Source organism: Saccoglossus kowalevskii, chromosome 4 (genome assembly GCF_978046115.1).
Source record: "Saccoglossus kowalevskii chromosome 4, keSacKowa6.1, whole genome shotgun sequence".
NCBI lineage: Eukaryota > Metazoa > Hemichordata > Enteropneusta > Harrimaniidae > Saccoglossus > Saccoglossus kowalevskii.
Genome location: NC_140644.1, coordinates 16,597,202 through 16,619,727, shown reverse-complemented (window position 1 = coordinate 16,619,727; position 22,526 = coordinate 16,597,202). Strand labels below are relative to the sequence as shown.

General features: G+C 33.3%; 1 protein-coding gene across 1 annotated transcript; it reads right to left on the bottom strand.

The window, feature by feature from the left end:
- Window positions 1–1,235: 1,235 nt before the first annotated feature.
- Window positions 1,236–20,991, bottom strand: LOC102804484 (lysosome membrane protein 2-like). Its single transcript, XM_006819690.3, has 12 exons — window positions 20,723–20,991; window positions 16,607–16,767; window positions 15,293–15,434; window positions 14,547–14,750; window positions 13,907–14,039; window positions 13,627–13,696; window positions 10,401–10,579; window positions 9,918–10,030; window positions 9,355–9,428; window positions 8,803–8,854; window positions 6,772–6,933; window positions 1,236–5,912 (listed from the first exon to the last, which is right to left on the bottom strand). The coding sequence occupies exons 1-12, from the start codon at window positions 20,837–20,839 to the stop codon at window positions 5,832–5,834; spliced, it is 1,488 nt and encodes a 495-aa protein (XP_006819753.1). The 5' UTR covers window positions 20,840–20,991; the 3' UTR covers window positions 1,236–5,831.
- Window positions 20,992–22,526: the final 1,535 nt, after the last annotated feature.

Below are 22,526 nucleotides of genomic sequence, written 5' to 3'. Positions count from 1 at the left end.
GAATCGGTTATTATGGCAAACTTACAAATAAAACTAATAATAAATAATAATAATAAGAATAATATCGAATTTCCAGATGCGAATCCCATAGTTAATTACATTAACACAAAGCAGGTTATTCATTTTTCATTTTTTAAGACTTTAACTGTTCAAAACCAATAACTTATCAATATTAACCCTAGTACCTCCACTGTCAGATTTTACTCGACTTGTTTTAGATGAAACCAACCCCTAAGCAAAATCTCGAGAATCTATGCAACTTTTAAAATTGTCTACAATTTAACTGGTCGTGTCCAACAAAAAATCGCAACAAATAAAATATCAAAACATATAAGCACTTCAATAAATATTTCGAAAAGGACGAATTTTCAGAGATATATAATTTACATCTCTGAATAATAATGATTTGAATAATAATGAGAAAAGATTATCAATCAGTAATATATATATATAGATACAGTGACAATACACATAAATATATAATGTGCCAAAGTCAAACCTGTCAAAGATTTCCTACATGTTAATATATTGAAGTTAGAACGAGACAGCGTATGGTACGTTTCACGTACAAATTGAAATATCTATAATTTACACAAAAGTTTATATATAGCATAATTTGTGTAGGAAAAATTGGGATCAGCTTATTTCTTTTGGAGAAAATCATGGTTATATTCCTCGCTCACATCGGAAGTCACGTGGGCTCAAACAAGTATAAAATAGCTATAGAAACAGACGAGAGACGCATGAATATATTTAAAAGAAAATTAATCATATGTAAAAAAAAAATCTTTGACACAATGACGTTGATGTTTTTATTTATAATCATTGTCTTTTGACCTGCGCATTCGCAGACGCGTCAAGTTAATGTCATGCGCACTATTTATAACCTTGATTTCCACAGAAAATACTAAATTGATCTCTATTTTTTCGCATAAAAATATTGTCAAATTAGCTGAAATTGCTGTATATCATTAGGAAGTAATTTAATTGAAAGGGTCAATGACACGCACATACATATACATGTATACCGCTCCTTAATAAAGCGTACATGTAAACAGACGCATATTACAACATACTTAAATCACAGGATTCAAACACACGATCTACGGAACTGACAAGCTGAACATACACCTCATATAATGTACAAACCTAGGAGATAAATATTCCGGGGTAGATATTTAATTACTTGACACAGAACTGAATGATTAAACACAAAGATACATGTACATCAGTAGTTTCATTTCATTTGCAGTTTATTATTCCAATTAATAAATAAACCAGTCATTGCAAATTACTCTTGTAACAATTACAATACAACACAACAATATTCATTACATGCAATACATTAAATATTTCATTATTTGTAAAATTCATTATTTATTTGATGATCACACACAATGTACTTTTGAAAGTCGTCAGCAATTAATAAGGCACATGTGATTCACACATTCACTTTTCACACATAATATTTCAATACAAATTAAGAAAACATTTCATTTATTGTGCGTAATTAAGAAATCCACTACACATCAATTGCCCATATATTAACTTGCAATGCAATGTTAATAAATTATTTAATTGTAAAATATTGACACAGTTGCAGAGCAGTATCGACACTGGAATTCGATAATATTTTCACTGTATTTAGTTCCAAGTTACTGCTGATAGTATAAAAACAATGGCAGAAATAATACATATTGCAATGGAATACTGTTTTAGAACAGTGTACGTAAGTGATTTCTCCTTGGAATTTTGATTCTCAAGTGTGGCAGCTCATTTGCATATGGGTAGCATTTATGTTAATGTATCAACTGTTTACAGCTGTTCTGAAATGCAATGTACAGCAGCCCAGTTAAAAATTATAATAAGCTTTATTTATTTATTTATTTATTTATTTATTTATTTATTTATTTATTTATTTATTTATTTATTTATTTATTTATTGTGGGCGTTTTTTGGTTTCTAATTGTTTTCTCGCACCTGAGCTGGAATCAGACTCATAAAAATTGGTCATAAATTGCATGAAAATGTTCATCAGTTTATTATGTACAATCATAAAGCTAATGTCCCATGATATAATGAAATAGCATTATTTTGTGTGTTACAGTTAACCTTTTTGAGAAACATTTCCTAATATTTCTTGAAAATCGTTATTTTCAGAACAATTCCATAGAACACAATGTTAAAGAAATACTGCACTTTTTAAAAGACAGATTTTTAAATAATTCTGAACAACAAAAAGTCCATCATTAACAGTATATGATTTTTTCAGCCTATGTCACCAGGCTAGATTTTGAGATATTGCATAATATCTCTGCTATAAGAACCTATGGTAAAAGTGTTATAATAGTACCAAAATAGCAACTTTCCACTAAAATACAACCAAATACAACAACAATAAATTTCTCGAAAATAAGGCTGGTGACCCCCAACTTTTTTTAGTCAATATTCTTATATTGCCTTGGAGTACAATTTATTGAGAAATTAATTACATTATGGGTATTTTAATTTATGAGTAGGCTTCTACCTAAAATAAAATTACCCAAAATGTAAAAAACTTTATTAAATATTCTTTCTTACAGAAAAAATACCAAAGACAGAAATGAACAATTCATAATCTTAAAGATGAACCTTTTGATGTTCACATTTGATGTTTCTGCATAGAATTATTGAAATTGAACAAAACTGTAATCAAAAGTGTTGTCCACTTTCAGAAATTGTAAATACTGACGTAAGATGAGCCAAGGCAGCAACATGCTCATTGATAACCTTAGTTTTGTTTGCCACATTAATTTTGTCAAATTTGATACCACCGGCTGTCAATAATATGACTATAAAGTACTTTTCAAAATAGGAAAAATTACTTTTGATAAATTGCAGACAAGTAAAAAAGTAATTGTCTAATTAAGTTATGGTACTATATATAATCGGTGATATGCATATTTTTCTTTTCTTTAAATGGAATAAAAAAGGCTAAATCCTGAAATAAGTAAAAAAAAAAAATTTTAAATCTAGAACTTTAACACACATTCACCTAGACGATTATTTTTGTTCATTTTCACATAACCATGTTGCGTATCTTTAGTAGTGAAATATCACTAATATTTTGTACTAAATATTGCATATGCGCAGAAATGTTATCAGTTTGTGTGTGCTCAAACAGCACATGAAGTAAACCAAATAGTGTAACAGCAAAGAAGGATAATGTTTCTGTTGATTTCTAAAACAGTGTATTCTCAGGGGTAAGTATAAGTAGTAGCATGACTTGTAAGCTGCCAATCAAAGACGAGGCAGCTTTTGATATGATCTATTCTTTTGGAGACATTTCATACCATATCGTGAATAATAAATGAAAATGGATACTCATTACAACGGATCAGTCACGGATATTTTGAATTAAAGCAGGGGAAGTTGTCACCTGCGCATGCGTCAGATGGCCATAGCGTGTCATTGTTTACAAACAATTTATTGACTCATTTCCCCCGTGCATAGGTCATGACCCTCCTGCTTTAAACTAAGATTAAAACAAACAAAGAATGAATTATAAAAACTGCAACAGTTGGGTTAATCTAGCGGACATCAATTAAATAGAATAATGTTGACCTGAAATTTATATAGAAATTTATTTACAGTATTTTGAAGTGTATATACGGTACCTATCTTTACTTGGGAAGCATTATTTTAATAGGACTTATGTTATGTTATACTGATGAATTTTCAGAACCTGAATAAAATTAGTATAATCATAACCACTATGAATAGAATCCAACCTCCATGCAACACACATAATATGTCATGCAGGTAGTTACTCCATATAGACCAGACACAAATTCATAAATTTTGAGAAGAAGGCACACCTTGGTCTGTTTCAGATAAAAGTCTAGATGTGAGAGTTTGAAGGTCTATAAGAATATTATAAGCCTGAGATGAAACAATTGGGAAAAACACAATCCCAAGGTCATGCTTAAAACATGAATTTAATGTCTTATGTTAAAAAAATTGAAGTCTAAGGTAGGTTTATAATCGTTTACGTAATCATCTCAGCTTTTAGGATTCAGCTATATGTTTTGTATAGTCTGTTATTCAGTTAATTGGTAAAGATGAATAAATTACTATAATTTTTGTATAGTCTGTTATTCAGTTAATTGGTAAAGATGAATAAATTACTATATGTTTTGTATAGTCTGTTATTCAGTTAATTGGTAAAGATGAATAAATTACTATAATTTTTGTATAGTCTGTTATTCAGTTAATTGGTAAAGATGAATGAATTACTATATGTTTTGTATAGTCTGTTATTCAGTTAATTGGTAAAGATGAATAAATTACTATATTTTTTGTATAGTCTGTTATTCAGTTAATTGGTAAAGATGAATGAATTACTATATGTTTTGTATAGTCTGTTATTCAGTTAATTGGTAAAGATGAATAAATTACTATAATTTTTGTATAGTCTGTTATTCAGTTAATTGGTAAAGATGAATGAATTACTATATGTTTTGTATAGTCTGTTATTCAGTTAATTGGTAAAGATGAATAAATTACTATATTTTTTGTATAGTCTGTTATTCAGTTAATTGGTAAAGATGAATAAATTACTATAATTTTTGTATAGTCTGTTATTCAGTTAATTGGTAAAGATGAATGAATTACTATATTTTTTGTATAGTCTGTTATTCAGTTAATTGGTAAAGATGAATAAATTACTATATTTTTTGTATAGTCTGTTATTCAGTTAATTGGTAAAGATGAATAAATTACTATATTTTTTGTATAGTCTGTTATTCAGTTAATTGGTAAAGATGAATGAATTACAAAATTAATTGAAATGACAATTAATTTGAATCTATAACCAGCATCTGAATAAATTAGATATTGATGCTTAATCAACCGTCGTCCAGTATAAAAAATAAACCAGTAATGGTACATGTTACATAAAAATAATCTGAGTTTATCCTGAATTTCATTTCTTAATTCGCACGTATTTGGTAAAAGTAACTGCAAACGAATGGTTTGGTAAAACACAACATTTTGTAAACCTTTGAAAAATGACTTGTGTCCTTAACTCAGTGTTGCCATAAACATTGAGTTTTCGAATTATAACAGTATGGAATTATCGACAGTCATATTGGAATTGACTTTGAATCCAATCTAGCAATGCAGGAAGTTAATTATATTTTTAAGGTATACCATCAGTGTGTGTTAAATTTGAAGTGATACGTGCATCACCCTATTTTGTCTTCTTTCACGCCCCAAACCTGACTGGTGTGTTGGCTGGTACAAGGCATAAAACACTGTGGCCAATGAATATACTGTATTAGCACACATAATGCTCCATGCTGAAACACACAGTGGTTGATCATAAATGTTTAAAGTGCTTTGTAAAGTTGATTTTTATCAATATGTTTTCATTGTTCCCAAACTGCAAAACACTGGAATAGTTGGTTATGTATTTTTTTTCACAAAATTTATCATCAATATGTTATGCAAATTAAGGGCAGCTGAAATGCATATTTCGTCTGATAAAGTATAGCAATGCTGTAGTGAAATGTACAAATATGAGAAATAGTACGTTGTGATTACTAATATATACATAGCTACAGGAATTGAATAAATAAATTCAATTTTGGCCAGGTCTCTATAAAACCACCTTCACTTTTGAAATAACTGAGATTTGTTCAAATACTGTTGCATATTTTTTATATTATTTGGTTTTTGGTGAATAACAGCAAATATCAACACTGTACCAGTATATCAATTGTCTGTGCAATGTCATACATATTCATCTGATCGACCAGTATATTGGTAATGTACATGCTGATTCCATTGTTCTAAGCTTTTTCTGCAGTTGCTCCATCCAGTATGGGTTCCTTGTCGTGATTCTCTTGTATCGAATTACCATGCAGAGGCGTCTAGTAAAGTAAAAAACAGGGAAGTTATCAGGTAGTTCATTAATAACACTGACAGGCCCCAAAACATATCAGTTTGTTTTTGCTACACTAGCTAGTAAGGTGAATGTAAATTAAACATCAATTTTTGGGTTATTATCAGCAAATTTCACTATTTTGCAAGGTATGTTATAAGTAATAATTAATGGAATATTATCAATAACATGAGAATAATACAAAAAATAAGATAATAATGAATTCTGTGACGGAGTTAATGTCATGTCTGAAGCCTTGAGTCAAATGTAGTAAAAATTGCAGTATTGGGAATGAGAGTGAAATATAGTAGAGGTTTAATTATAGAGCAAAACTGAGAAAACCAAAAAATCAGTACTGTAAAATCTGTATTAGAAACCGCGGCTTCTATTAAAATGGTACAATGCAATAGAGGGAATGCGGCTTCTAATAGAGCATCTACACATCTATGAGAAATGATGAATTTTTGGTTCTCAATTATTAAAAAAAAATGGGTGCGACTTCTATTAGGGATGCGGCTTCTAATACAGATTTTATTGTAGGAGAGGGAAATAATTTATTTTAAATAAATAAAATATAGAAAATCATTGTTTACAAATGTAATACATGTAAGTACATTCATGCACAAATAACATAGTAAAATTGAAATGCAATAAATAATATTTTTTTTATATTAAATATTTATTATGTAGCATAACTCTAAATACATAGAATATTTTAATCTCCAAAGTTTTGAGTTTCAACGATTTAGTCATAATGATAAAGACACTTCAAACAAATCAACAATGCAGAGCTGCTTATTGGCAATGTAAAACAACTGATGACAAAAAAAATTGTATTGGAATTGTACCTGATATCTTCTTCTTTGTTTTCTAGCCAACAAAATCAGGGCAATGATGACAATGAGGCATCCAATACCGAACACAACCCATGGCGTTATTTTGGCCAAGTACAGAGGTACAAGTACCATATGTTTGTATTTGGTGGCACTGGCTTCGTCTATTGTAAACGACTGGAAGAAAAATACGAAAAACAAAGTGAACACAGCACATGTATTATATTTTAGCCAAAGTGGTTTACTGCATCATAATATACAATCAAAGGGAAATGTATTATATATAGATCCAATATTGTTACTTCTTCAAAAGCGGAACTATTGTCAGAACCATGGAAGGTAGCCATTAGTACCTTCCATGTCGGGACTAAGCGTGTGCAAATACAGTTCTATTACTGTTCTTGTTACCCGATTGGTTTTTACCTACATACTGCACACACTATATGTACTATATGATGTTCAAAACATAATTATTGCTCATAACTGTACTTATCATCATAAAAAACCTTTAACGATGACCAAGTATGACGCATACACACTAAACTATCAATTTTTGTCACCATATTTCCAAACATTGCCATTACCAACATGTAAATATTCATTATTGTGAAAGCTTCCCCTACTATGCATATGGACAATTTTGACTGTTATGCAAACCAAATAAAAACCGAGACATCACTTGCTTTAACTATGTAATTTCTTTTAGTGATTAGAAGGTATCAAAGGAGTCATCAGTGGTAATTAGGTAGTGCATCTTGTGCCCAGATCAAAACTACTACTACAACAACAGAAATAGTGCAGTGGGTTAGGAATTATGCATTGAAGTAGCGGTTTATCTACCTACTACTCATTAGAGGTTCAGTTGAGGTGGGCTATTGAACTACTTATTTTTTTTTAGAGTGGAGACAGAATAACATATCCCTAATTAAAAGTACTTTGTTATATGCTGTATTATATCTATTGTACCAAATATTAATAAAAAAATGGTCATTGAACCACTTTTTGTACAAAGATTATGCCAAGCAATGATGATTTTATTTTTATGGTAAAATCATGTTAATACAATGAAAAAATCATATGAATTTACAAATCGAGTATCATGGTTGTCATGAATATTATACATTTTTCATGAAATAATTTTCAACATTAATTCCTATGGGATTATAACGTCCTATTTAACAAAATATATCATACTTTGAAAAAAAAAGCTGAACATGTGAAGACTTGTGTCACAATTATGAAATGCTTTCAAAATGAAAAGAACATGATATTTTTTTGCTGTTATTTAAAGCGGTAATAGCTGTAACTATCAATGATTTGCCCTGATTGTTATTTTTAATTGCCAAAATGTTGATATGTATTAAAAGTTCAGCATATACGCTCCTATACATACCGATGTTGTACATTAATTCACTTGCAAGTGGAAAAGATGGCCACAGATTAAAATACAGTTTTGTCAAGCAAACCTTAGGAATTATAGTACAAGATGACAACAAAATGTGGGGGGGGGGGGGCAAGGTAAAATGTCAAATACATTGTCATCTTAACAATAAACATTGGATGCAAACGATACCATTCGAAGCATTGTATAATTTAGCTTTTTGTGTGGTATTGATTAATCTCAACACCGCACCATTTTTGAATAATTCTTAAGACAAAGAAGCAACATTTTGTTTTTACTTAACTTACTGCACAATATACAGCATAAAAATAGTGTTTACTCAAAAAGACACGTTGCTAAAATCAGCTTTCTCACATTTACATCCATTTCTATAACCCTTCATGTTATTGCTTTATGAATAAGGTTTTTGTTATCCTGGCCAATCAGAATTGAGAGTAATTACTGTTGATTAGTGAGCAAGTTTTAATTTATTATAGTACATGTACATGCATAGGAAGCCATGATTTTGAAATTATATAACCTTGAACTAAAGAGGGCGCTACGACCTGAGATTCTGTTTCACAACTAATTAGGTGATGATGGAATCTTTACTTGTATTTCCATTGCATATATGCGCATAAATACGTCACTAAATAATATCTTACCTCATTTAACCACAAAACTGGATAATAAACATCATTTATCTCAGAAAGGTCACTGAAAGTAAAAGACAAACAACCATACACAATGACTGTATATTACATTAAAGATGCCCGTTCTACCAATTAGACATCAGAGAATAGTTCAAAAAAAACAAAGGAATGGTTTATTTTCGACCAAGCAAGCATACATTGAACATAAAAGTAACACATGAAATGTAATCATGGTTTTCATGTTATCTTAAAGAAAAGCAGAGGTCTGACTTACTCTGAACATGAAATTTGAGATCAATGAATGAATTCTGGAGATAAAAAAATATCAAAAATTTAAAGTACTTCCAAATTCCCATGTCTACTTATTTTTTACTCTAAAATACTTATTTTAACAGGAATTAATCTTTGCTGAAAAGAATCTTTTGGTGATTTGTAAAGAGTTTATTTTCACTGACTTTTGATGAGTTGAATGTAATCATCCCTTCAGCGAAAATAAATTCCAAGCAAATTCAAAGTATTTTACAGAAGCCACATCAAAAGAATTACTAAGAGATATATTCAAACCTGATATCTTTTTGCCTTGTTAAATGGACATTTACTTGCATTCGTTTATAAACACTCATCGATATACCAGTAACCTACAAGAAAAACTTCATTAGTAAAATTTGACAAACATAGCATAACTAGTAAAAACTTACTTACCCCTTGAGAATGTGTTCAGAGTGGATACAAATTAACGATGCATCCGCTGGCTGATACAATCTTTTTTGCAGACCTAAAGTGAAGATACCTGATTCTGCCGTAAATTTGCCCATCCGAAAAATCGATTTTACGGCTGGTGGGCGCTTATTTGGGGTTCAAAATTTCGAAAAAATAATCATCCAAAATTTTTTTGGAGACTTCTATTTTCACTGAAAAATCCAACTACGCAGACTTTCAACGCCGTTAGTTGGGTAAAAAACAATTCTGACGAAAAATGAGGTCATTGTAATTAAAAATATAATTAATTTTCGAATTTTTTTTTTTAAATGTTATATTTCAACCAAATTTTCCCCTTCACCTTATACAATTGGAAGAGGACAGGAAAAAATATATGAGACAACAAATAAAAAAACTGGTTTGCTTACATAATCATATTCAACTAGTGTTTGATGTTCTTCTTTGTTTGGGTTCATACACGGTAATATCACGTCTTTATCGGCGTACAGGAAATGCGGAAATGAATAAACAATCGGTGCACCTACAAATAAATCATCAAAACTATAATTATAGTATATCATTAGGGAACAACTTTTATTTTCTGAGAAAATTTGTTTGTAAATTTCATGAAATTTTGAATCACTATGAAGTGTCAGCAAAGTGTGTCAAGTGTCAGTGTCTTCATGAATGTCACAACATCATCAATTTGTAAAAGTTTCTGATGGAGAAAATTATGCATTAATTTACATAATTTAGAGCAACACCCCTATGATAACTGTGCATGTGACACTAAATAGCGTTGCAGCATGTTATACCATGAGCAATAGATGCAGAACATATACGAATGAGAGTAAACTATTGCATATATGGAGAGCTTTGATGTCAGTACTTAATAATATAATGCAGCTCACCTTCGTGGCAAACGCTCGTATTGAGTAGCCCTGATGGAAGACAGTTGTTTTTAGGTGTACAATATGCTGCATTATCTGGATTATCTGTGACATTGCCCAGTATATAGGAGTCAAGGACAAATCGATTAGCCGTGATTCCTCTTACTTCGACTTCTTTCTCAAACACTCCATAAACCGATCTAGAAATGTTGAAATTACGATACCATCATTTTTAATGAAAAAATTACTTTTTAAAAGTTATGATCAAAAAATTGCATTTGACAATCACAATGCAATAGTGGATGTACTGACCAATTACAAAGCAAAAATGAATGAATTGACCCAATCAAAATGCAGTAGCAGATGAATTGACAAATCACAATGGAATAGCAAATATTGTCTGATAGAATTTTACAATGGTTAATGTGAACTTAATATGGTCATAGCGCCACCATGAGTCAGTATAATGCAATTCTTTTGTTGAAACATAGAGGGTGTTAAATGATTCAGAAACACTGTCCTTGGTATTTAGAAAGACATGTTAACAACAATGCGAATGATCACGTTTCCCCTGAACTTGTGTGAATGAGTGTTATTTCCACAATCGTATACTATTTAACTATTGCTGATTCAACCTATTTGCTTATTTCTGTGAATATTTCAAGCAGTGTAAACTCTTATTATATATTGATTACTGCTGTACACTGTGCCATCCAAACGAAAAGAAATTTTGGATACTTTGTATGGAATTTACTTTCATCAAAAGTTGAATGTAAAATATGTGTGCATGTATTTGTTTCTTGATAAGACTCACTATTCCGGAACCAGATCTCGATCTGTGTGTTGACGGATTTGATCTAAACTTGGTACATACATACATTGAACACAATGGGACCCTGATGCACATCATTTTATTTTTTGGATCACATTCAAAATGGCCAACTGGTGGCCATTTTGTTTTAAAGAATGTAGTCCTGGATTCATATATCTGATATGCCTGGACAGATCAAGTTCAAACTTCACTCATACATCAAACATTAGGTCATATATTTGACCATGACAATGATATTGGTAGTCAGCACCAACAACCTCTACTCTATGAAGGATTTGGTTGACAGGGCTATACAAATGTAAACATTTGCAGAATACATTCGTTGTCATGTGATATGATATTACTCATGTGTTAATGTTGTGTGTATATAAGACTATGGTACAATTGTCCCTGGGGTGGGGTTATTCCTTAATTATACCATGTTCGTTACACTGTGGTATAATTGTCCCTGGGGTGGGGTTATTCCTTAATTATACCATGTTCGTTACACTATGGTACAATTGTCCCTGGGGTGGGGTTATTCCTTAATTATACCATGTTCGTTACACTGTGGTACAATTGTCCCTGGGGTGGGGTTATTCCTTAATTATACCATGTTCGTTACACTGTGGTACAATTGTCCCTGGGGTGGGGTTATTCCTTAATTATACCATGTTCGTTACACTGTGGTACAATTGTCCCTGGAGTGGGGTTATTCCTTAATTATACCATGTTCGTTACACTGTGGTATAATTGTCCCTGGGGTGGGGTTATTCCTTAATTATACCATGTTCGTTACACTGTGGTACAATTGTCCCTGGGGTGGGGTTATTCCTTAATTATACCATGTTCGTTACACTGTGGTACAATTGTCCCTGGGATGGGGTTATTCCTTAATTATACCATGTTCGTTACACTGTGGTACAATTGTCCCTGGGGTGGGGTTATTCCTTAATTATACCATGTTCGTTACACTGTGGTACAATTGTCCCTGGGGTGGGGTTATTCCTTAATTATACCATGTTCGTTACACTGTGGTACAATTGTCCCTGGGGTGGGGTTATTCCTTAATTATACCATGTTCGTTACACTGTGGTACAATTGTCCCTGGGGTGGGGTTATTCCTTAATTATACCATGTTCGTTACACTGTGGTACAATTGTCCCTGGGGTGGGGTTATTCCTTAATTATACCATGTTCGTTACACTGTGGTATAATTGTCCCTGGGGTGGGGTTATTCCTTAATTATACCATGTTCGTTACACTGTGGTATAATTGTCCCTGGGGTGGGGTTATTCCTTAATTATACCATGTTCGTTACACTGTGGTATAATTGTCCCTGGGGTGGGGTTATTCCTTAATTATACCATGTTCGTTACACTGTGGTATAATTGTCCCTGGGGTGGGGTTATTCCTTAATTATACCATGTTCGTTACACTGTGGTATAATTGTCCCTGGGGTGGGGTTATTCCTTAATTATACCATGTTCGTTACACTGTGGTATAATTGTCCCTGGGGTGGGGTTATTCCTTAATTATACCATGTTCGTTACACTGTGGTATAATTGTCCCTGGGGTGGGGTTATTCCTTAATTATACCATGTTCGTTACACTGTGGTACAATTGTTCCTGGGGTGGGGTTATTCCTTAATTATACCATGTTCGTTTGTTGTTTTCCAATAATTTATTTGTTGCTTAGATACACAATTGTAATTATAAATAGTGCAATCAATCGATTCTTCTGGAAGGTCATGTTTTACCTGACCCTGCATGAACAATTGTTGCTTTCACCCACAATGGTACAACCCAAGTTGTGTCTAATCCCATTCCATTAAAGCAGCCATATCTTTTTGAAAATGATTTCATGAGTTGAATGTAGCAACAAATTTAATTTCTGGGTTAAATAATTTAATGGGAAACAAAACGTGAATTGTACAACACATTGCTCTTCACTCTGGATAAAATCTAGAGAAGAGGGGTTGTAAATATGTAGATAGAGAAGGATTATATTTCAGTTTTATTTATAAAGGAATATATAAAATGACAGAGATAAATTTGTTTGTATCTTTATTTCAAAAAACGAGTATAATATTTGCATATTTAAATTATTTGAAAAGTGTTGCTGGTAGTGGAAACTGAGAACAATAAAGAATAATCACTGTGTATACTTTTACCGGATATGATGTTGCAGGGATAGTCACTAGTAAGATTTTTAAAATTCACTGGTGTATTCTTGCATTAATTAAAATAATTTAGCGCAATTATAAAGTATGAAGTATAAAATAAAACCCAGTAAAAAATTAAACCCTATACTGTAATAGGAATAATTTACCGGTAGGTCCGTTTGTCACACTGAGTAACTCATACAGAAACAACATACATAAAAACTATAAGAGAAACAAGTAACCAAGGTAATCTTATCAACTGCTACTTTACCTGCAAATGTCCGCTGAGAATAAATAAGTAGGTTTGGATCGATCAGAAAATGGTGGAGTTTGTGAACCATCTAGTAAAAAAAAAAAAAATTAAAAAACACACAATTAAACAATATACATGTATAAGCTATGGACTATTCAAAAGCAGCAGCAACTGAAATTTGAACACATAATTGAATAATTCATTCAAACGCACTAGAAAATCACACACAAATTTGTCCATGGTATTATAATGCTGGACATTGTCTTATATACATGTAAATACTGACTGATTTACAAACCGGTGCCATTGATCATATTTGCATACTGGTCATTCCACCATGGTAGACTAGATAACCCTTGCCATTTGTCAATAATATTTAGCTTATCAGCACTTGTATAAACAGTGTGCATACCATTGTCTGAATTATTCATCTGAGAAATTAAAAATACACAACATAGACTAGTAATAACTGATAAGACTTGCATACTAAATACAGTCAGAATAATTCCCCTCCCATCAGGGATTTCTATGTACATTATAATGAGCGTTCCCATAATGACATTATCTCATTGAGGAACCCTGGTTTCTCTGTGAATTTGAACAATCTGTGGAAAATTCTTTCAACTTTTTGTGCATTTTCTATTATGAGGTGGAACAGGTTTATGAAATCAAAACATTTCTCAGCATCATTTGTGCTGGGATGATACAGTCGTTCTCCATACTTCTCAGTATTCCAGATAAAAGTGAGTTATGAGTAACTTTCACTATTAATAACAGAGGCAAATTTGTATTCTAAAATAACTGTGCACATCGTAGTGTAGCACCTTAAATCAGCGATGTTGCAGAGGTTATAAGTGATGTTTTGATACAAGGGTTAATAAAATAGGTGATAACAAATGACGAGAATAAATAAAATATTATAAGTAAACGAAACTCACCCCTATGAAAATCCCAAACTTATCTGATTTAATAAACCGTTTTTTTGTTAAGTTCATAATAAACTTCAGCATATCATCATCATAACCCCATAAAAGTTCAGCGACTGTTTTCTTCATAAACAGCTCGGCACCCGACACTTTCTCCAGTGCCTCGATCAATGTCTGCAGTAAATCTGGCATGTATCGTGCCATGCTAGCTACACTCTGAAAACAATTAACAAATATGTCAAATAAGTTACAACACTTGCAGAGAGAAACATTAGCCCCGATTCTGTTATGTACCAGGGGTAGTCTACCGGATATGTTAAATTGAAGTTATATTGAGAGGTGAAATTGCCAAATTATAGTACTTTTGTGATGCAAAAGTCTCTGTCAATGTTTTTCAACATTGAATTTATGTTAGGCATTAAATTATTATTTTTTCTGGTACTTTCATCTTCTTCTGACAATTTTACAAAAAATAAACAGAAATTTTCTGATTCAACTTAGAGCCAACAATATGTTAAAAGCAGTTTCTTGTTAATTTGTTTTATATTTTTAATTTTAAAATACTAAATGAATTTGTACTTATTATTTTGAATTTTCCTAAAATTTTTTTATTTCTTTGGCTAAAATATAGAACTTTAAACATATTTCAGTAATTGACAGGACTCTAACTCAATACATTATATGTTCCCATACTGGTGAATGTAATAAAAACAGGACATTGATTTTTTGTAAATGTGGAATTACTATAATTGACTTACTATTAATGGAATGTTAATTGTTGTCAAAGTCTCGTTATCCCACCCAGATGACATGCTGCGATCAAAGAAGTATGTGACATTCTGAGTATACGAGACTGTCCCATTGTTATTGAAATGGACATCAATCTTTGGTCGATAACCCCTGAAACGACGAATATTAATGTCATTATTGATACCAATTAAATTTAACATATTTACAGGTTTGATGTCATAAATAGTTGAATTATAACACAGAATCACTTTATAGGTCATCGCACTGTGCCATCATTTGTTTACATTCTTTGTCATGCAGCAAGCGAACGTCTAATAACAAGAATATGAGACTATTACAAGGATACCGAAAAATATGCACAAAGGCAGTACAGCGAGAGTATCGCCTGATGTGGGTCAATGTGACCGTGTACTGTCTGAGTGCATACTTTTTGGTATCCTCGTAATAACTTTATTATTATACATCTTTTCCTCCCAAGGATACCACATGGGAATGCCGAAATGCAAAAAGTTTAGAACAGATTGGGCGGTCAAATGCTGGGGCTGCCATGTTTGTTTTTATTATTCCATATTTGGAATTCGCATTTCCCAATATGGTAGGATGAAAATACCAAGTACAATACCGCAAAATTACAGCACGCTGTAACTAATGGTATTACGATGACAGATGTATAATAATATTTAATAACAGCATCAGCGAACAATGTCATGATTTTTATTTCCAGGTGCAAATCACTACACCAGTTTATTCCAACCAGTCACTACGCAAGTGCATGCTTGCAAACTGAAAACATGTGCGAGATCAGCCAGAGATCAAACAGTCAGAGATCAGCATCCAAAGCATTAAAACTAAAACTTATAAGAATAATTTTTTAGGAATAAAAGTCTCATGGAATTCATACTGCCCTCAATGTTCATACTAAAATTCTGTTGTTTTTTATGTTAGTGATCAGCATCCATTGGCGTATTCAGCACATATTCAAATGTTTTTCCATGATCAAATGATGCATATACATTCAAGTAACAATGACAATTAAAAGATACTAATTGCCCACATCAACAATAATATAAACAACTTTTTTTGAAGCTGTTTATATACCGGTAATACTCTATTACAAGCGTACATGTATAGAAACTCATAAAACAAAATTGCATTTAAATGGATTTTCGAAAAAAATATAAATTTTGGAGACATAAATATGACTTCCTAAGAGCATGATTTTTGTAACATCATGGCGGAAACTATCCAACCAGATGTTACCATAGCAACTAAAATTACCCCCCCGGTATATATTTGGAACAAGAAAAAAAAAAGACACTTACTTATAAGTATATGGACCTTTCTGGATAACGTAAGGCAACTCTTTACCGTGTTGTACCTCGTAAGAATTAATGATATCATAGACGTAGAACTGCATATATACTGGAGCTTGTGGGTTTTTCCAGCTATTGTACATTGCTGATGTATTGGTTAAAGTCATTTTCTGCAATGAACCCCACAAAAAAAAATCAGTAAGATTTGTAAATTGTAGTTTCTTATTCAATTTGCATAACATACATGTTAACAAAAATAAGATATGCACAGAGAAAGGCATATTGTATATGAACAGGGGTTTTTCTAGAAAAAAACTGCTAGAGGTAGTGTTGCAATTCAGCGGTGCCACCAAGAGGGGGAGATAAGTTTCTTCCTACCAGGGTGTGGAGTTTTTGATAATTCTAAGTTAAAATCGAGCATTGTATGACTTCCTTGGGGTCAGAATTACTATCAGACAGGTCACAGTTGAAGACTGTGGCCATGTGTGATCTCTGGTCTATCAGAATTTTATGGTTGCCAGAGGATCTGCTCCCCAGGGTAAGGGGGTGCATGGCCATGGCATGAGGGCGCTGCGCTCCTGTTCCCTTGTTTTAAAAAAATCCCTGTATGAAAACTTTCAACTTTAAATTACTCAATTGTTGTCAAAAAATGTTGTTGGACATGTTATACACTTTAGTTCATATTGTATGACATCTGTACATGTCAATTTTGTGAATTCACCCAGCATGCAGCTAGAAACAGGAAGTGAGCGCCAACCAGTGGCCACTTTTCAGTTAAAGTGCCTGTGCAATGCCCACCCTCACGTTTCCTATTTTAGATCTGTGTCCCACTGAAATGGGCAGTTATTGATTTTTTTGCTAAAAATGATTACTCGTATCCAAGTAAATTTGAGATTATTCTCGTGTTGTAGCCACGCCCACCTATCCCGAAACGGTCGACTGTTTCCGGATTTCCGACTCTCGCCGAAAATGCGCCACCAAATGCCAAAATGTGAGAGGAAGTCATACCCCTGAGCCGTAATAACACTGGTCATTCAGTATACTTTTAAACGATATACATTTTTCGAACGGCGTTTTTTTTTTCTACTTTTTTTGTCTATTTTATTTTTTTGGAGAGTTTTTAGATGTTGTGTCGTGGACAGCTGCAGTGAAATGTATAGTCACAGTGTAAGTATTCACACGTTTCTAATCGATCCGAAGGTGCGACATCAGTGGAAGAAAGCCACTTAACCTCAGATTCCTTTTTTTGTGGAAAAACTGTTCTCGTCCATGAAAAAAACAACTAGGTTTAAAGAGAAACGCCGACAACATAAACCTGGCGCAACACTTTTGAAAGAAATACTAGTAGATTCCGGACCATGATCATTGAGGTGGATTTCAGAAGAGAGAGACGTCTGGCAAATGTTTCAAATGAGTTGACTTTTTTGCGATCCTGATTATCGTTTTATAGAGACCATATAGTCTCTGTTAAGTAAAAGGTAGCAATAATTTTGACAGTGACACAAAAACAGAGTGTCGACAAACAGGAAATTACACAGCCCTTACACACTGCTAATTGTTTTCATTTTCGAAGGCTAAAAGTTTCTGAATTGTTTGGTGATTGGTGTTGAATGTCGAATTCACACCTCTGTTCTTTTTTTACCTCCATGCTTACAGCTTAATCTGCACACAGTCCCTCTATCATAGTGATAGAGGGACTGTGATCTGCGTAATAATTTATGAAATAAGAATCCGGGCTTGGTCAATGTGTTTCCACCAAATAAAGTATTAATATGATGTTATAATTATGACAATCACGCCATGGATCACGCTAACTCGAATCCACTCTGAATTTATCTGTATGTGTGTCGATCTCGATTATTTTTGTTATCCAATTAAACGCCGCTTTTAGCGCACTTGCCCTCGTCGTGACCCAACGCGTTTACCTATTTCAACAAAATTTCAATTTATTTCCACGCGGCTGTCATTTATTTAGTAACTGTAATTTGTCGTTTTTTTAATTATTTTATAGTGATCACTATAGTCTAATGTTTAGAATGTCAAAATGTGTTCTCTTTTATTTTAATTTTGAAAGTTTTACTCAGACGATCGATGAAATAAAACAATGTAGTGACGTGCCTAGTAACCTGCTAAATAACGAGATAATTCCGACGTCAAATTCTATTTTGTCCAGCGATAGTGTACAAAAGTGCGCCGGTAACTGTTATGACCACGGTGACCAGCTACACCAGAACGGACATATTTCGCATCTAACTCAACCCCATGCAACAAAAATTGATACTATGTGTTCATTATGGTCCATTCTTCCTCGACGAACAAGTACATAAGTGACAATATAGTCAAAGACGAGAAAACTGCACAAGAAATTTGCCTTATTTACACGTATCGGCAATGCAAGCTGCCATGCGACTTCCCCTTCTGACATCACAAGGGGAATTTCTGTATGCAAATAAGAAGCTAATGAGGAGCCTCGTTTTAAAATACACAAAAATAAAGTTTTATATGTGAAATAGCAGCCATTTCACAGGCACTTTAAACCATAAAAAGATACATGGTTGGCAAGCAAAATCTTGGCCACAGCATTGCTATGACATCACAGCTTTGCTGCGTTATTTTTTTTATTTGATGAACAAATTAATGAAAAACTCAATGCACATTTAATATATATTTAGGGAAAGTAGAATTATAGACAAAATACAGGACAGGTAATTGTATCGATGCTTGTTAATTATAGTTAATTTATCATTATTTATTCATCTAAACGAAATGCCTATTGCCTTCCTCCCCAGACTGTAGTGTTCCCCCTTAAAGGAGAAGTCAAGCCAAACAACATAATGCTCCCCAAGAGCAGAGCTCCACAAATGTTGGAGAATGCACGCCCACTTTTGCGAAACTCTGCATACTTTTGTTCACACTACTGTGGCAGCAATTTATTTTGTTTCATACTTAGAACATGTCTGAACATGTTTTTTTAACTTCTTCTTGAATATGGAGCCTGTGGAATTTAATTTCTCTTGGCTTCAGCTCACATCAACCAACACAATTCCTCCATCCTTCCCAAATTTTAAATTGGTTATACCTACTTAATTCTTTGGGTGGAGTTTCACCTTCTAGGCAATGACGTTTATAATATCAAACCTAGGGCAATTACTACGTTCAATTAATCCTTTGTGTTTGCAGAGGGATTACAGCAGTTGGGTTCACGTTATTCGGGACCCACAGAGGACAGACTCGACTTGTGCCGAAATCACGCTCTCATTCGTCTATTATTTTACCCAAACATGGAAAACAATACGCATATGAAGATAATAATAATTACTATACTGAAATTATATCTATCTGTTGTTATCTCTAAGACAGACCGGAAACGGAAACGAGACAAAAACAAAAGATTTTTCAAGTTAGCAAGGGGGAAATAACGTTGCTAAGTATTATCGTCAGGGAAAGCTATTGTTTAAGCTAGTCTGTGATTGGTTGCTGGCAATGTTTGGGGGATTTTGACCAGTTTGTGACGTAGGCTTGTCTTAGAGAATTTATAACAAGTCATCATACACATGAACGGCAAAGAAGATTCAAAAAACAATTATATTTTTCACGTCTGTGGTGCATTGCACATTAGTATGCGTCTCAAACGACGGTTTACCGACTCGGTCCCGACCGTTCACACACAAGTTTCGGCACCTGCCGACTCAGTCCTGAGACTCGGCACGTGAATAAACAAAACAATCAGGTGATTGCCGACAATAACAGCAACCGGTGTAGTCTGAAATCCATCCATGGGGGGCCTGACGATCTGTTCTTGTGGTTGGTTACATCATGGAAGGTACATGTACATGTATGGTTACATGGACGTCTGCCAGACACGACTATGTCCCGACACACAGTCAGCTGGCATCGGTGTATGATCATATACACCCAGCGACACCGATGCCAGCTGATTGTGTCCGGACACAGGACCTTATCCGAAGCTCCGAAAACTTAGCTCAAAATCACTAATTATACTGTACTACGATTAGTTTCTGCCCGATCAGACTAGACTGTTATAGATCTGCACGAGTATACACCCTGGTATACACCCCAGAATGCATCTAGTGTACAATCTATCCATGTGTTATTAGTACTTACTGTGTTCACCATAGAATGTACAATGTTGTCCAATACGAAGACAAGCGCCACTCCAAGACACATGCATATCGTACCAACTGCCAACGGAACACATAACTTGACACCGGCGTGTACCATGGTGAACTGACGGTATATGCGCGCAATCTGTTCGGTAGATGAGATGGAAGCAGTGATTTACATATACAACATCACTGGATGGGAAAACTTAAAGGCCAGAGCGCTACAGCAATACTACAAGTGAAACTGAAATAAAGCATGTCAAGGCCGGTGTGCGTAATCCTTGTGTCACCTGATGAAATACTAGCAACCAAAACGAGGTCATACGTACGTAATCCGTAGATGGCGCTCAACAGATAATAACTTGAATACGATTTACTAAGTTTTCTGACTATAATTTGCCCATTAATAGTTAGAAAAAGTTGTCAGGACAGCCAATATTTTTTCTTCAACAATGAAATAATGAAAATGCAACATTTAATATGTCCTTATTCGTTTTCTAAATTCAAGTCGTGCATATATATTGATTTTCTATTTCAAATTACGGTAGTGACCTTACGGTAGTGCTTGTGAAACATAAAAACATACTGAAGGATGCTCTTTCTTCAACAAAACGCGTCCTCCGTGAACGGTGAGCCGGGCCGTTTGGCAGATGCGGTCCGGTCGTCGAAATTGGCGCGTGTCTTTTTTATTTTTCTTTAAATGTTATGTTTTGTTATTCTTACAGCTTATTTTGTTTTATTTAGCTAAAAAATATTCATCTAAGTTTGAATAAAAGATTTTATGTATTCAAATTATCGTCAATGACATAGTAGTTCCAACTCAGTTTTAATGACTGAGTCAAATAGATAATTAATGACAAGCCATGTATGGCACATTCCTCGTTAGTTATCAAATTTAAGATATATAGTTTTGTTTATACATTTTTGTAGTAATATAGTTGAAACATAAACATGTCGGAAGTGTGGATCTAGAAGATGATGCTTGATTTTGATGATTTTTTAACATTAAAATGATTGACATCTTGTATCTGTCAAACGAGTACTTGTCCATATTGATAAATATTGCTCTGGAACAGCATTAATTAAAACAAAGTGGTCACCAGTCGGCCATTATGAATACATCTATATATTTATAACCTGATGTAAAACGAATATATACAATTTGAACATAGTCAGTCAAAGCATGGCAGAGATATGGCACTAGAGATATGTCCAATGTCCAAAGCTTAAACAAAATCCATCCATAAATGATTTTGATGATTTTTTTAACATAAAAATGGCCACCATTCGGCCACCTTGAATCAGATCGTGAAACAAATTGATGTGCATATGTATAATATAACGCACGCATGCACGGACACACGGACGCACCGACGCACAAAGGTCAAAACATAAGTCCCCGTTTTAGGATTCTAAACGTGGTGGCCGCTACTAGCAATAAGATCATTCTCATATAGCACAGGACCCTGAAAAATGTGATATTGCAAGCTAAGTGTTTAAGATAATAGTAATGGGTTTATAATGAACTGGGGTAGATTTTCGCAAAAATAATCCAGGAATAATTTCATCAAACGAATATTAAGACACAAAAAAAAAAAAAAAAAATAGCACGCATTTCAAAAACGCAACTGATATTATCCTGAAAAGAAATCCAGCTCAAATCTTAATTGCCGCCCAAACCCATATTTTTTTTCTAAGATCGGCGTCCTTCATAGTGATTCAAATGGAAGAGTCTGGACGTTTCCAAAACACGTATGCATATTTATTTATTTACACATTTAATGATAATCCATTTACATCAAAGA